General features: G+C 50.3%; 4 protein-coding genes across 4 annotated transcripts; 2 read left to right on the forward strand and 2 right to left on the reverse strand.

Annotated features, from left to right (window-relative positions):
- On the forward strand, positions 1–3,126 carry DFJ58DRAFT_765344 (Sec34-like family-domain-containing protein). The gene is made up of 11 exons (XM_041388760.1): positions 1–232; positions 282–668; positions 719–889; positions 941–1,078; positions 1,128–1,367; positions 1,415–1,506; positions 1,556–1,905; positions 1,957–2,108; positions 2,156–2,372; positions 2,425–2,531; positions 2,592–3,126. Exons 1-11 carry the CDS (start codon positions 56–58, stop codon positions 3,021–3,023), a joined length of 2,463 nt encoding a protein of 820 aa, XP_041248856.1. The 5' UTR covers positions 1–55; the 3' UTR covers positions 3,024–3,126.
- Positions 3,127–3,314: 188 nt separating this feature from the next.
- DFJ58DRAFT_44948 (TPR-like protein) lies at positions 3,315–8,015 on the reverse strand. The gene is made up of 2 exons (XM_041380456.1): positions 7,899–8,015; positions 3,315–7,841 (listed from the first exon to the last, which is right to left on the reverse strand). Exons 1-2 carry the CDS (start codon positions 7,916–7,918, stop codon positions 3,506–3,508), a joined length of 4,356 nt encoding a protein of 1,451 aa, XP_041248857.1. The 5' UTR covers positions 7,919–8,015; the 3' UTR covers positions 3,315–3,505.
- A 968-nt stretch (positions 8,016–8,983) lies between these two features.
- Positions 8,984–10,167, reverse strand: DFJ58DRAFT_44951 (uncharacterized protein). Its single transcript, XM_041380457.1, has 4 exons — positions 9,891–10,167; positions 9,570–9,836; positions 9,375–9,518; positions 8,984–9,322 (listed from the first exon to the last, which is right to left on the reverse strand). The coding sequence occupies exons 1-4, from the start codon at positions 10,080–10,082 to the stop codon at positions 9,188–9,190; spliced, it is 738 nt and encodes a 245-aa protein (XP_041248858.1). The 5' UTR covers positions 10,083–10,167; the 3' UTR covers positions 8,984–9,187.
- A 154-nt stretch (positions 10,168–10,321) lies between these two features.
- Positions 10,322–13,273, forward strand: DFJ58DRAFT_653365 (TRAPP trafficking subunit Trs65-domain-containing protein; the record flags this gene model as incomplete). Its single annotated transcript, XM_041381739.1, has 6 exons — positions 10,322–10,475; positions 10,536–10,973; positions 11,024–11,278; positions 11,330–12,992; positions 13,055–13,177; positions 13,231–13,273. The coding sequence occupies 6 exons, from the start codon at positions 10,322–10,324 to the stop codon at positions 13,271–13,273; spliced, it is 2,676 nt and encodes an 891-aa protein (XP_041248859.1).
- Positions 13,274–13,368: the final 95 nt, after the last annotated feature.

Consider the following 13,368-nt stretch of genomic DNA (forward strand, 5'->3'; position numbering starts at 1 on the left):
GTTTATACTTGAACTCAGTTGAGCTCGACGTCATGTTCTAGTGAGAACCAGCGTTATGTCAAAGGCGTCCGCACCACATCGCCGCACAGGCAATCCTGCTGCATCGACACCACGGCCCAAGCCACAGTTCACCATCGAAGAATGGGAAGCCAAAGCACCTCTCAGTGACCTGGCGCTCAAGAGCGTCGCGGCGGTCAAAGCTGCCAGCGAGAAAACACCTCTCCCACTCAAAGTACAGTCAGAATGATTTATTGCGCTGCTTATTGCTGAATACACATAAGTTTAGCGTCGATGAAGACGAGTCCTCGCGTCCTTCTACACCCAATCTACGAGGGAAGGTCGGATCGGTATCGCGTCCCTCAACACCAGTGCCAGCATTTACTCGCCAGTTCGCCAGTCATGCGCTGCACCCGAAGCAGCCCGTACAAACGCCCCAACAATTCTATGACTGGGTTGCACAGATAGATAGGTCCGTAGCACATAGCCAGGAAGCGCACTTCCGCGCTCATGTCGCGGTGGTATCCGAACACCTGAACACAGCAGATACACTTATTGAGCGTATAGACGAGGTCGATCGGGAAGTCGGTGGGCTGCTTGAAGGCTGGCGAAGCGTAGAGGAGGGCGGAAAGAATCTGAAGGATGCGTGCGAGCGGTTGCTGGAGGAAAGAGTAAGCAACTAGGTGCTGGAATATCCTAATCGCTGATTCTTTCACACTAGGACAGGCTTCTTGAACTCACTGAAGAAATCGGAACTAGACTTGAGTACTTCCAAGAACTAGAACACGCAACGCGCATGCTCAATCATCCTGGAGAGTCTCTTGTCCTTCAAACCGACTTTTTGTACATGGTAGAGCGTGTGGATATTTGCATAGATTATCTCAAGGGTCATGTGAGTCCTTACGCTAGTTTCCAAGATGCTATACTGACTGAATACTTTCAGCGATATTACAGAGAAGCGGAAATATACCTACTCCGCTTCCAGCAGTGCATGACGAGAGCCATGACACTCATCAGGATGTTTTTCGTTGGTTCGTTAAGGGCATTGACTGCCGATGTTTCCAGAAGATTGTCAGAGAAGGTAACTTATTCATTACTCATACTCAGTCTCTTGACCCCGCGATTTTCAGGATGTATCATCGACAGCACAGATGCATCTGCTTTACACCAGGTTCCGCAGTGTCACTTCTCAGCTTTCTCCTTTGCTCAGCGAGTTAGAGCGTCGTGCCGAAGCTCATCCAGAGGACTTGTCGGCACTACTTTCAGAATGTCATTCTGCTTATTTCGCAGCACGTAAAGGTCTACTGGTGGGACGCTTAATGGAAGAAATACGTGGGCTCGATCCAGCACACACTGAGCTAGTTGAATTGGTGAGATGCACGCGGTTGTGCTCAGTGATTTACTCATTCAAGAACAGACGAATGCGGGTTGCAGTTATCTGAAACACCTCTGCACAGACGAATTCAATCTCTACCGAGAGTTTTTCAACTCTGGCGAGGACCAGCTCTAGTGAGTACCATTTTTGTTGTCTCTGCTTACACTCATCGATGACATCAAGCACTTATCTTGAGAACTTGTGTGACTACCTTTACGATGACCTGCGCCCCCGGATATTGCATGAAACTCGCCTCACGACTCTCTGCGAAGTATGCACGGTGCTTCAAGCTCTGATGGTTCTCGATGTGGCAGAGTTCCCAGAGGAGCCACCTGACGAAGGCAACCTAATTGTTGATTTTGATCAGCCAAAGCCGAAAGGTCTAGGGCAACTCCATATCAGTCACCTTCTGCAGATGGTCCTCCAGGATGCGCAAACCCGGTTGTTCTTCAAAGCGCAGTCGGTTATTCAGGCCGATATTCGATATTACACGCCGAAACCAGAAGACCTGGCGTATCCTGATAAACTTGTTGGTAAGTGCATGATTCTACCTGATCTAGGCATTGTCTGATAAGCGCCGTCAGCCGCGCGGAAGCCTGTTTCTCAACACGAAATTAAGGAGAAGGATAGCGTGAGCCAGCTTTTCCAGCTGCCCTCATTAGACAAGAAAGAAACGTGGTTTCCGACCTTGCAAAAGACGGTATGGGTATTATCTCAACTGCATGACTTCGTCAAGGTGGTTACTTCTCTTGTACGTCTTAACTGGATGCTGAGTTCATGCAGCCCGCTATTTTTGAAGATATTGCCCATGAGGCCGTGAGCCTTTGCCGTCAATCGCTAGTCACATCGTCCAATTTGGTGGAACAGAGAAGTTCTACTGGCGTGCTAGATGGCCAGCTATTTCTCGTTCGCCATCTCCTGATTCTGAAGGAGGTTGCAAATAATTTGGATTATACCCCGAAAGATACAGAGCCGAGGTCTGATATAGGCGGTATGACGGGTGGGTATTTGTTCATGACACTGGATCATCCTGTTGACCTTCTCGATTACAGATACCTTGGCGTCAGTTCTGAATCGCACGACTGCATTGCTACCAGATGTTCTTTTCGCTTCATTGGGGATGCCTCGAGGACATGATACCCTTTCAGACTCTCGACATGTAAACAATGTGTTTCTTTTACTGACTCTCCATCCCTGCTGACGTCGACTCCTGATATAGGACATAGATCAAGAACTGAAACGTGCCTGTCAGGAAGTCATCTCGTTCTGTGCAAGATTGCCCTGTGAACCTCTGCAAGAGTGGGTGGACCGCGTACGAGCATTCAACGACGCCCGCGTAGCCTTCTCGTCAGGGCCACAGGCTCCACTCCTCACGGAGCAAGAGTGGGCAAAGCAAGTGATCGCAGAGAACCTTCACCAAGTCTTCGTCGAGGCTTGCGAACGAGATCTGCGGTCATTCGTGACGAAGCTGCGGCTGTACCTCGAGGATGATCGGACGGTGTCTGTGCTGGTCACGCATATAGAGGAGGCGATTATTGATGATTACCTCAAGTTCCAAAATGTGGTGTGGAACATGTATGCGGGGGCGATGAAAACTGTCGTATTTTCGCAGGACAGTCTGCGGGATTATTTGAAGAGTATATGTAATTAACGTACCGTACTGTGCTTGAATCCATGTAGAGCGAATCCTGTCCTTGTCCATCCTGGAGGTGCTTACGTGTGTCATTTATCAATTCCCATAGGTTCAACAATTTCGCAAGTACATACAATATCAAAATGAGTACCGTCCGAACCGCCGGCAAGACTGGCAGTGCCCATCCAACACGACCTTGCTCTGCAATACTCCGCAAAGCACTCGAGTTAGGGGACCGAACCACTCAGACGGTCGTTCATTTGGAGAAGGCCTCACTGGCAGAAATTCATTTTTTTTTTCGTCAAACACTGTTAACAGAACTAAGCCGCTTTTCAGAAAACTACAGCGGGGTAGTGGATTTATGATACACGCAACATACACAAGAAATATTCTGTACGTGTTAGAGTCCAATGCAAAATTTCAGTACCGACAGGGTATGTCAGTCACTGCAAATACGAAAGAAAAAGTGGGAAATAATGAACGAGTCTTTGACAAACAAACTAAACACCTATGTGAACGAATGCGATCTGCTGTTCAAACGGAATCTGCTTGCGCAATTTCTTCACAGCCTTGTGCAATGCCCCTGCAGCACGCTTGCAGTCCATTTCCCCTGAATCGTCAACCAGGTTGTCATAAAAACAAGAGACGATCTGGCCTACAACATCGTCATCGGCGGACCACATGGAACCTATCACGCTGCGAAATCCGGAGAATTGCATGGCCGCAGCGAGATGAATCGCCTCATTCGGACTCTTCTTATCGCCCACAGTAGTGTGGCAAGCAGACAAGAATGCGAACTCCGGATCCTGCAAGCGAGTTCGTATGATGTCCCTGATCATTAAAGATCCGTCGTACATGGCGAAGGAAGACTCAAATGGTTCTTCTCGATTCGGCATACCATGGCAGGCCAGGTGAAGCCACTGTTTTTGGCCTAATGTGTCCAATGCTCCATGGACTGTTGCATCACTGTCCGCAAGCGATGTAAAGGACAAAAAGGGTGCGACACGCTGAGCGACGATATCTAACTCAGCAGCGACACACCGAAGTTCCTTCGCTCCATCCGGGCGCGCTTGACCGATGGCAACAAAATGCTGAGCGGAGGCATCTCGAGAACCCTGCCGTCTTGCGCGAATGAGGGTGCCCAAAGTTGGGGTGTAAGAGGAGATATAAAAGTGAGAAAAATTATGACTTTTCAGCTCGTAAGGTCCAGCTGCATGGAGAGGAAGCAGGGTGAACTCAGCGGTAGGACACCACCAAATGCGTGAGCCACGGGGGATGAACTTCCTGAGCACTTCAAGTATAGGGGCAACTATGCGCCTCCAGAGCGTGCGTAAGACACCGACGATCTTGTATAATTCGGTATTATGATCAGAAGTGCCAGCATGTGATGTAAGGAACTGAAATGTGGAGGTTAACTCGGAGACCTCGGCTTGCGTGATGTCAAGTGACACGTGTACAGGATCTTGGGAACTCAGGATAATCAAGGCGTCGCAGCTGTAACAGCTTGCGTTGACAATAACGACTGGGCCTTCTTCTCCTGCCTTCTGCAGGTCAGAGAACAGCGGAGGCAGCAGAAACCGGGAAAAATCGGGTAACATGCGGATGCGGGAGATGACACCATCCCATTGAATTATGAGTTGCCGGATTTGCGAGGACCGGTCATCAACATCTAGTGTGTCTAACGCTGTACGAATACGAAAGCTGAGTTGCTTGAATTCTTCTGCCAAGGCTTCACCAGCACCACCTGATACAGAAAGTTCATCTAGCGGTGTGCGGAAGTGGGCCAACTGGGTCCAGAATACTGCACGACCTTGTTCTACCAGTTCCACAGCAGTGGTTAGAGCACCACAACGAACACTGCACGAGAAAGCATCCATTGCAATGGATGAAGTGGCCTCCCTGATCACATCGAAATGACGGGAAAAAGGCGACAAAACGGCAACGTGCCGATCAAGGAACCCCAATGCGGTTTGATAGGCAACCAATGCAGAGTGATGATTCAGCCGCTCAGCAGAGGCGGCCCATGACTGTGCAGCATAAAGATCCTTGCGCGAGACTGCATGAGATATTTCAGGGAGTTGCAGATAAAGCCTAAAGGCCTCTTCCAAGTCTGATGATACATTCTGCTGCTCGAATCTGGCTAGAAGGCTGTTGGCAAGGTTGTTAAGAGACAATGATCGAAGAATACGACTTGGGGGACGGAGTGCGAGTGCAGCTTGATCGAGCTCAATGGCCTCATCCAGGTCAGACAGCGCCCCTTGTTGCTCGAATCTGGCTCGAAGGCTGATGGCAAGGATGTTGAGAGACATGGATCGACCAAGATGGCCAAGGGGACAGAGCGCGAGTGCAGCTCGATGGAGCTCAATGGCCTCATCCAGGTCAGACAGCGCCTCCTTTTGCTCGAATCTGGCTTGAAGGCCGACGGCAAGGTTGTTGAGAGACATGAATCGATCAGGATGGCCAAGAGGACGGAGCGCGAGTGCAGCTCGATGGAGCTCAATGGCCTCATCCAGGTCAGACAGCCCCCCTCGTTGCTCGAATCTGGCTCGAAGGCTGTTGGCAAGGCCGTTGAGAGACGATGATCGAAGGAAATGGCTTGGGGGACAGAGCGCGAGTGCATCTTGATGGAGCTCAATGGCCTCATCCAGGTCAGACAGCGCCCGTTGTTGCTCGAATCTGGCTCGAAGGTCGACGGCAAGGTTGTTGAGAGACGTGGATCGATCAAGATGGCCTTGGGAACAGAGCGCGAGTGCAGCTCGATGGAGCTCAATGGCCTCATCCAGGTCAGACAGCGCCCCCTGTTGTTCGAATCTGGCTCGAAGGTCGACGGCAAGGTTGTTGAGAGACATAAATCGATCAGGATGACCAAACGGACAGAGCGCGAGTGCAGCTTGATGGAGCTCAATGGCCTCATCCAGGTCAGACAGCACCCCCTGTTGCTCGAATCTGTTACGAAGGCTGCTGGCAAGTTTGCTGAGAGAGATGGTTCGATCAGGATGGCCAAGAAGACGGAGCGCGAGTGCAGCTCGATGGAGCTCAATGGCCTCATTCAGGTCAGACAGTGCGCCGCGTTGCCTAAATCTGTCATCAAGGATGTTAGCAAGGTTGCTGAGAGAGATGGATCGACCAGGATGGCCAAGAGGACGGAGCGCGAGTGCAGCTCGATGGAGCTCGATGGCTTCATCCAGGTCAGACAGTGCGCCCCGTTGCTCGAATCTGTCATGGAGGCTGATGGCAAGGTTGTTAAGATACATGGCTCGACCAGGATGTCCAGAGGGATAGAGCATGAGCGCAGCTCGATCGAGCTCAATGGCCTCATCCAGGTCAGACAGCGCCCCTCGTTGCTCGAATCTGTTATGAAGGCTGATGGCAAGGTTGTTGAGAGACGATGGTCGATCAGGATGGCCTGGGGGACGGAGCGCAAGTACAGCTCGATGGAGCTCAATGGCCTCATACAGGTCAGACAGCGCCCCTCGTTGCTCGAATCTGGCTCGAAGGTCAACGGCAAGGTTGTTGAGAGATGTGGATCGATCAAGATGGCCTTGGGGACGGAGCGCGAGTGCAGCTCGATGGAGCTCAATGGCCTCATCCAGGTCAGGCAGCGCCCCCCGTTGTTCGAATCTGTTATCAAGGCTGCTGGCAAGGTTGTTGAGAGACGTAGATCGTTTGGGATGGCCAAGTGGACGGAGCGCGAGTGCAGCTCGATGGAATTCAATGGCCTCATCGAGGTCAGACAATGCGCCCCGTTGCTCGAATCTGCCATGGAGGCTGATGGCAAGGTTGTTGAGAGACATGGCTCGATCAGGATGGCCAGGGAGACGGAGTGCGAGTGCAGCTAGATGGAGCTCAATGGCCTCATCCAGGTCAGACAGCGCCCCCCGTTGCTCGAATCTGACTCGAAGGCTGTTGGCAAGGTCGTTGAGGGACATGGATCGATCAGGATGGCCTTTGGGACAGAGCACGAGTGCAGCTCGATGGAGCTCGATGGCTTCATCCAGGTCAGACAGTGCGCCCAGTTTCTTGGATCTGCCATGGAGGCTAATGGCGAGGTTGTTGAGAGATATGGCTCGACGAGGATGGCCCGAGGGACAGAGTGCGAGTGCAGCTCGATCGAGCTCGATGGCCTCATCCAAGTCAGGTGGCGCACCCTGATGCTTGTATCTGTCATGAAGGGTGTTGGCAAGATCGTTGAGAGACATGGATCGACGAGGATGGCCAGAGGGACGGAGCGCGAGTGCAGCCCGATGGAGCTCGATGGCTTCATCCAGGTCAGGTAGCGCGCCTTGATGCTTGAATCTGTCATGAAGGATGTTGGCAAGGTCGTTGAGAGACATGTCTCGAAGAGGATGGCCAGAGAGACGAAGCGCGAGTGCAGCTCGATGGAGCTCGATGGCTTCATCTAAGTCAGACAGCGCGTCCTGCCGCTCGAATCTGTCACGAAGGCCGTCGGCAAGGTCGTTGAGAGACATGGCTTGACGAGGATGGCCAGAGGGACGGAGCGCGAGTGCAGCTCGATAGTGTTCGATGGCCTCATCCAAGTCGGGTAGCGCGCCCTGACGCTTGAATCTGTCATGAAGGGTGTTGGCAAGGTCGCTAAGAGACATGGATCGACGAGGATGGTCAGAGGGACGGAGCGCGAGTGCAGCTCGGTGGAGCTCGATGGCCTCATCCAAGTCAGGTAGCGCGTCCTGTTGTCTGAATCTGTCATGGAGGCTGATGGCAAGGTTGTAGAGAGACATGGATTGATCAGGATGGCCTTGGGGACAGAGTGCGAGTGCAGCTCGATCGATCTCAATGGCCTCATCCAAATCAGACAGCGCGTCCTGCTGCTCGAATCTGTCACGAAAGCCGTCAGCAAGGTTGTTTAGAAACATGGAAAAGACCGCTCCTCACCGTTCCACACTGTCTGTCATGTTGTTGTAGTGAAATATACAGCTAATTGAAGATGGTACAGAACGCAGGGGGCATCAAAGTGTTGAATGAGCGGCACAGGGTGAACAAGACGTAATTGCAAATGCCTCAGCTCACTGTTGAGCGTCAGTGCAAAATCAAGGATAACCAGGGCGAATAGTACGCACGGATCAAGCAGAAATTCGAATAGTCACCTCCGAGCAAAACGATACGATGAATCCCAGGTCCTGACTTGAAAACGACGAGGGATGACTGTCTTCAGAACCGTCTTGCAAGATCCGAGTACAGGACAATATGATAGTCCAGCACAAGCCCTGTGGGATTCATGTGAAAGTGAGTCATCAAACTATGAGAACTTCAGCACTCAGCTGTGCTTATGCCCCACACAGCAACTTGAACTCGCCGGGAGGCCATCGTGAGACTCCCGATGACACGCTACTGGCGCCAACAGGACTCTAAGTGACACCTTACCCGATTGCTTGCAGGAGGAAAGTCATATCATGCCGTGCGAAATCGCTGTGTAGTCGTGGAATAAGTTGTTTGTGAAGCCCAAGTAGTTTCGAGGCTGTAGAGGTCAGTTTTGCTTTTTGAGAAGGGTCGGATCTATATCTGGCTGATGATGTGATCAAGTATTTTGCGGACAATGTACCAGACCTGGATCCACATGGTATGCACAGATCCAAGAGCTGCACGAGTTCTGATACGAGTGGTCATCCATGAGTTCTATCAAAAATCTCTTTAGCATCGTCTTGTTCTTTCTGCGCTCTTGGGAGATTTGTTGGGTTTTCGTTCAACTTCTTGATCGATGTTCGTAGTTTGCTACGTGCGGTGCTGTAGTTGATCCAGGAGCTGAAAAACCGTTGAGTCGGATCGCTTGGGGCCATGGAAAAATAACTAGAAGCATCACCTTCAACTTCCATTGTGTTCACCGACGACGGGAAGGTGAGCGTTCATCTTCCCGGGGTGTTCCTATGATGGTCAGGACCCGTGGCGTGGTCCAGCCAGCTCACGACCCTAGGAAAAAACAGGTGGGCTCAACATTGGCTCAACCCACTGCACACACTGAATAGTTGAATTGGTAAGCTGGACACGGATTATTCAAAGAGTATATGTAGTAAGCGTACGCTGTACTTTTCTTCAACCTATGGTGAATCTTTCTGTATTGGCGTTCTCATTCTCAGAAGTGCCTACGCACACCGCCTCTTTGTCCCCACAGCTTCGACAAGTATGCTGCGACCTCATTAATCGCGCATACCATCATGTCACAACGTTTACAGAACTCCTGTACTTGTACCCTTATCGAAGAACACAGCACTTGACTCCGTCAAACGATATTGCAGCGCCGACGTACGAGATATGACATGTTCATTCGTATCTTTCATGCTAGGCCCTAGGTGCACGCATATCTTGATGGTTTTATGAGTTCTGATTCATCAAGAGTAACAAAACAGAACGCACCTCTCCGCTCACTGCACCGCTTCGCCCACTGGCTAAAGGCCTGACCTCGATGTGATAGGTGCATAGCTGAAGCAAGTGCTGCAAGAGTGCATCTGGCTCTGGTGGAGTAACGATGTGATGTCTGACGACTAATGCTGCGTCCATCTACGTTTTAGTTGTAAAGGCAGTAATTGCTCGAATTTAATATTGTCTTACCTTGACGCAGAGGGTCCTTAGAGCACGAGCAAACCGGGACAGGTCAAGCAGCGAAACTCCGAGCCATTCCAGCGATGTGATGTCATCCAGGATTACGAGTGGGATTTGACCATTGGTTCGAGAGTCTGACAACTTGACTGATAGTAGATCGTAGATGTACTTTAGAGAGATTTTATTCGTATGTCCCTCTCCACGATTTTGTGATGGTGGATGCTGGTCGAAAACATCTATGAATTGAAAAGATTCGCTATGGGCTACATTGGTGTTCTGTGGGGAAGTCATTTACTACTAGACAAACGCGATGGCGAAGACTAGACGTACGGCCTTTGAAGCTACTGATTTCCAGCGCTCGAGGCTTTCGGATACAGCGAGAACAATACATTTTGCAGTTTTGCTTTGCTTCAGGTGCAAGTGAAGGAATCGATGCAGTAAAAAGTCAGCTGGAGCTGGAAGTTGATCTGTTATCAGAAGCAGACGATGGGAAGAAACCAGGTCGGGCGCAGGGAACTGCATGATCAAGAAACCAACGTTTGACTATCAAATCGTCTATGTATTGTTACATGTGATGATGCTGCTCTTCGGAGAGTTGTCAGCTACAGACACAAACAAAGGTCTCACTGTTATTCCGTACTCATTTATTGCCTCACTGGTTTTCATAAAGCACACTAGTATGGTTCAACTTTTAACCTAGACCTAAACATTGTCGCTCATACCAGCAAAGGTCTACCTAGACCGCTGGACGTGACGTTGTCATGTCCGTGCCCAGCTTCGAGGATCTCTTTGGGTCATGTACTCTGGAAGTGATAGCCCCAGATACCTCTATAAAATTTCCCGAACCAGGAGCTGCCGATGATTGGTTAGTCGCGCTCAAATCGTCTGGTATTGAAAGAAGACAAGCGTTCTTCGGTAAGGTACAAAATTTTATCGAACATGTCAGTCTTGATGCTCATCAAATGGTCGATCCAGATGAGCAACTACACCTTTTCTTGATTGCACAAATACCCTGTCCATCTGCGGACGTTGATCCAAATGATCCACCTACATTCGTTCTTGATTTCCTTGCCCATGTGCAGGTTTCGCTTGAAGCTACTTATATCTCGCAAACGCCCACAACTCTCCCTGAAACTCCCCAGACTGCCCGAGTCCTTACTCCACCACGCACCTCATCTATAGCTAAACCTCGGACTACATCACTTCGTCCTTCCTTGTTCCCTCCTCATACACCAAATCCTACACCGTCGTCTACGGAGAAGGACCGCAAGTACGCACAATCTGAAGGAACTCTTCTTCTTGCCAGTATATGGGGTCACAGGCCCGCGGATTTGTCCAAAGAGAAGTTCTCTCTTTCGTATTCAGAGGCAAAGAGGGCTTGGTTGGCTGTATATGAACTCTCCTTGACCGTGTGTGAGTTTGCGCAAGTAATGTCTCTGCACTTCTCCTAAACACCCTTCTAGCGTTTCTTCGCCTCTCGTTTTTGGACCCTCTGCTGTCCTTGACCGTGTCAACTACATTACGAGAGAAGGCGGTTTCACTGTCACAAACAAACCATCCATTTGTCATATTTCTGTCGGAAAGCGGCATTCTTGCCAAGCTTTCTGCCTCTGGCATAACTTCATTCTCGAAGCAACAGAACCAGGAGATAAATGATGTCGGGGAGAATGATCAGATTGGACTTGAGGAAGTCAATCTACTAGATGGTCTTTCAGCTGGTAGTCTTTCATACCATGCCAATGTTGCAGGATCACTTACGTATCATTTAGGATCCAACGTTACGCCCGGCTCGGAACCACTCTGGCTTCCATCCACTCGCCTGGGAGATGTCACCCGTCGAGAGTTATTCTCTCTCCTACCTGTGCAACCTTCATCTGCCCAACAACTTGCGTCAAGTCCTAAGCGTCCACCTCATGCCACTTTACGGAAATCATTTCGCAAAATTCTCCAGACAGTCTCTGGCTTTCGGGTGCGGATGCGAACTGTTTTTATTCCCCACATCCTCCTTCCGGAGATGAATTCAGGGACTGGCCTTAATGACGATGATAGCGATGCGCAGGAACGAGAAGCAGGGAATAACGAACGTACCGTTGTTCTCTGTGTTGAAGTCGAGAACTCTGGAGAATCAGGCTCAGGTGTTGGTTTTTCAGTGGAAAGGGTAGATGTAAAAATCGGTGGCGAAGGTGCATCCGCCAAACTGATTGGTTGGGGAGAGGGTGCTTTTGAGGCTGAGGTGGAGATGCACACCTTCCCACTTCTGATCGGGTCCATGGAACAGTACAATTTATTATACGCTGTTTCATTCCTCAAGCCTTCTGCAGACTCAGATTTCTCGCTGGTCGGTCGGCGGTCTGGTGCTGCCTTTGCAAACTCAGATCTGCAGCGAGCGGTCGCGATCAATATCTATGGCAAACCTTATTTGTCGAAGGCAGGCAGTGAGCATAACTCTGAGGACAATGATTGTCCTACCCTGACCTACCCAACACATACATTTTCCTCTCGGTGGAACTGTATCCTGGATCTTTCTTCGAAACCACCGGAAGAACCTCTTGACATTTCAGACCCTTCTGGTGGCGCTCGTAGTGTGTTACCAGAGCCTGCGTCTCCCTTTCCGGGGCAAGCGGCTCTGGCATCCGCGATCCCGAAAGTGCAATCTGTTACTGGGAACAAACGACATACCCTTCCCAACAATATCACGGCTATACGTGCGATCAACCCGAATGCTAACTTCCGCCCGATACCATATCGCGACCAATCTTCCGCCTCACCCACCCTCTCTAACAAACAATACACTCCTCCCTCTGTTACTGTGCAAAATTTCTTAAAGTCTCCGTCCACTACATTTGGGGTTCCACCAACCACGCCCCTATTAGGCGTCAGTATACCCAACGGCGGTCCATATGGCCCATCAGAGTCTCAAACGCTTGTGACGCCGCCAACTCCTGCGTACCCTGCATTCCCTCTAGCTACTGCTCCAGCAACGTCTCGCTTCCAAACGCCACTGAGTAACCATCAAGGAGCCTCTGGGCCGAGTGTCGAAATCCGCAGGGAGCGTGGTCTCGGAATGACGGCAGTTATACCGCAAACTCCTGGACCAACCATCGTCGGCGGTACATTCGATCCCGCTCGAGATCCCCCAGTTACTGGTGGAGAGCCCATCATCGTCTCTGTTGGCTTGCTCCCACCTCCTTCAGGTTCCGCTGCATCTAGGAAATTATATCCATGCGATCAGTTCACGCTTGATATCTTCGTGTTCAATCAGAGCTCATGGACCAGAAGGTTCGAAATCAGTTGCCCGGATCCAGATCGTAGACGTAGACGGAAGATTGAGCAGGAGAAAGCTTTGCGGGGTGGCAAGACGACTATCGAGGAATTAAAGAGTGTGATGACGCCTCCTGGAATACTTCCGTTGCAAAACCGCGTGCGAGTCGGGTATGTAGCATTTCTGGGTGATTTGTTGTGCTGTTGTTTAATGATGTTTCTTGAAATTACAGGCCGCTGCGTCCATCTACCTGCCAGTCAGTCAGAATGGACTTCCTTGCAATGACTCCTGGTGTACATTCGGTTGAGATTCTTAGTCTCACGGATATTGAAACGGGTTTCTCCATGGATCTGCGGTAAGTGATTCGACTTCTGAAGTTCTGATTCGCGCGCTGAACATTTTTGGTAGATCTGTATTAGATATTGTTGTTCACGAGCATCATCAGATGTAGTCCTTTCATTCTACGCTGAGTGATCGGCAGATAAAAATTGAATCTATAGCGAGGCAGCGCATAAAACAAACAGCGTAAAATATACAAGAAGAGAC

Source organism: Suillus subalutaceus, assembly GCF_016647625.1.
Source record: "Suillus subalutaceus strain FC151 chromosome Unknown DFJ58scaffold_11, whole genome shotgun sequence".
Taxonomy (NCBI): Eukaryota; Fungi; Basidiomycota; class Agaricomycetes; order Boletales; family Suillaceae; genus Suillus; species Suillus subalutaceus.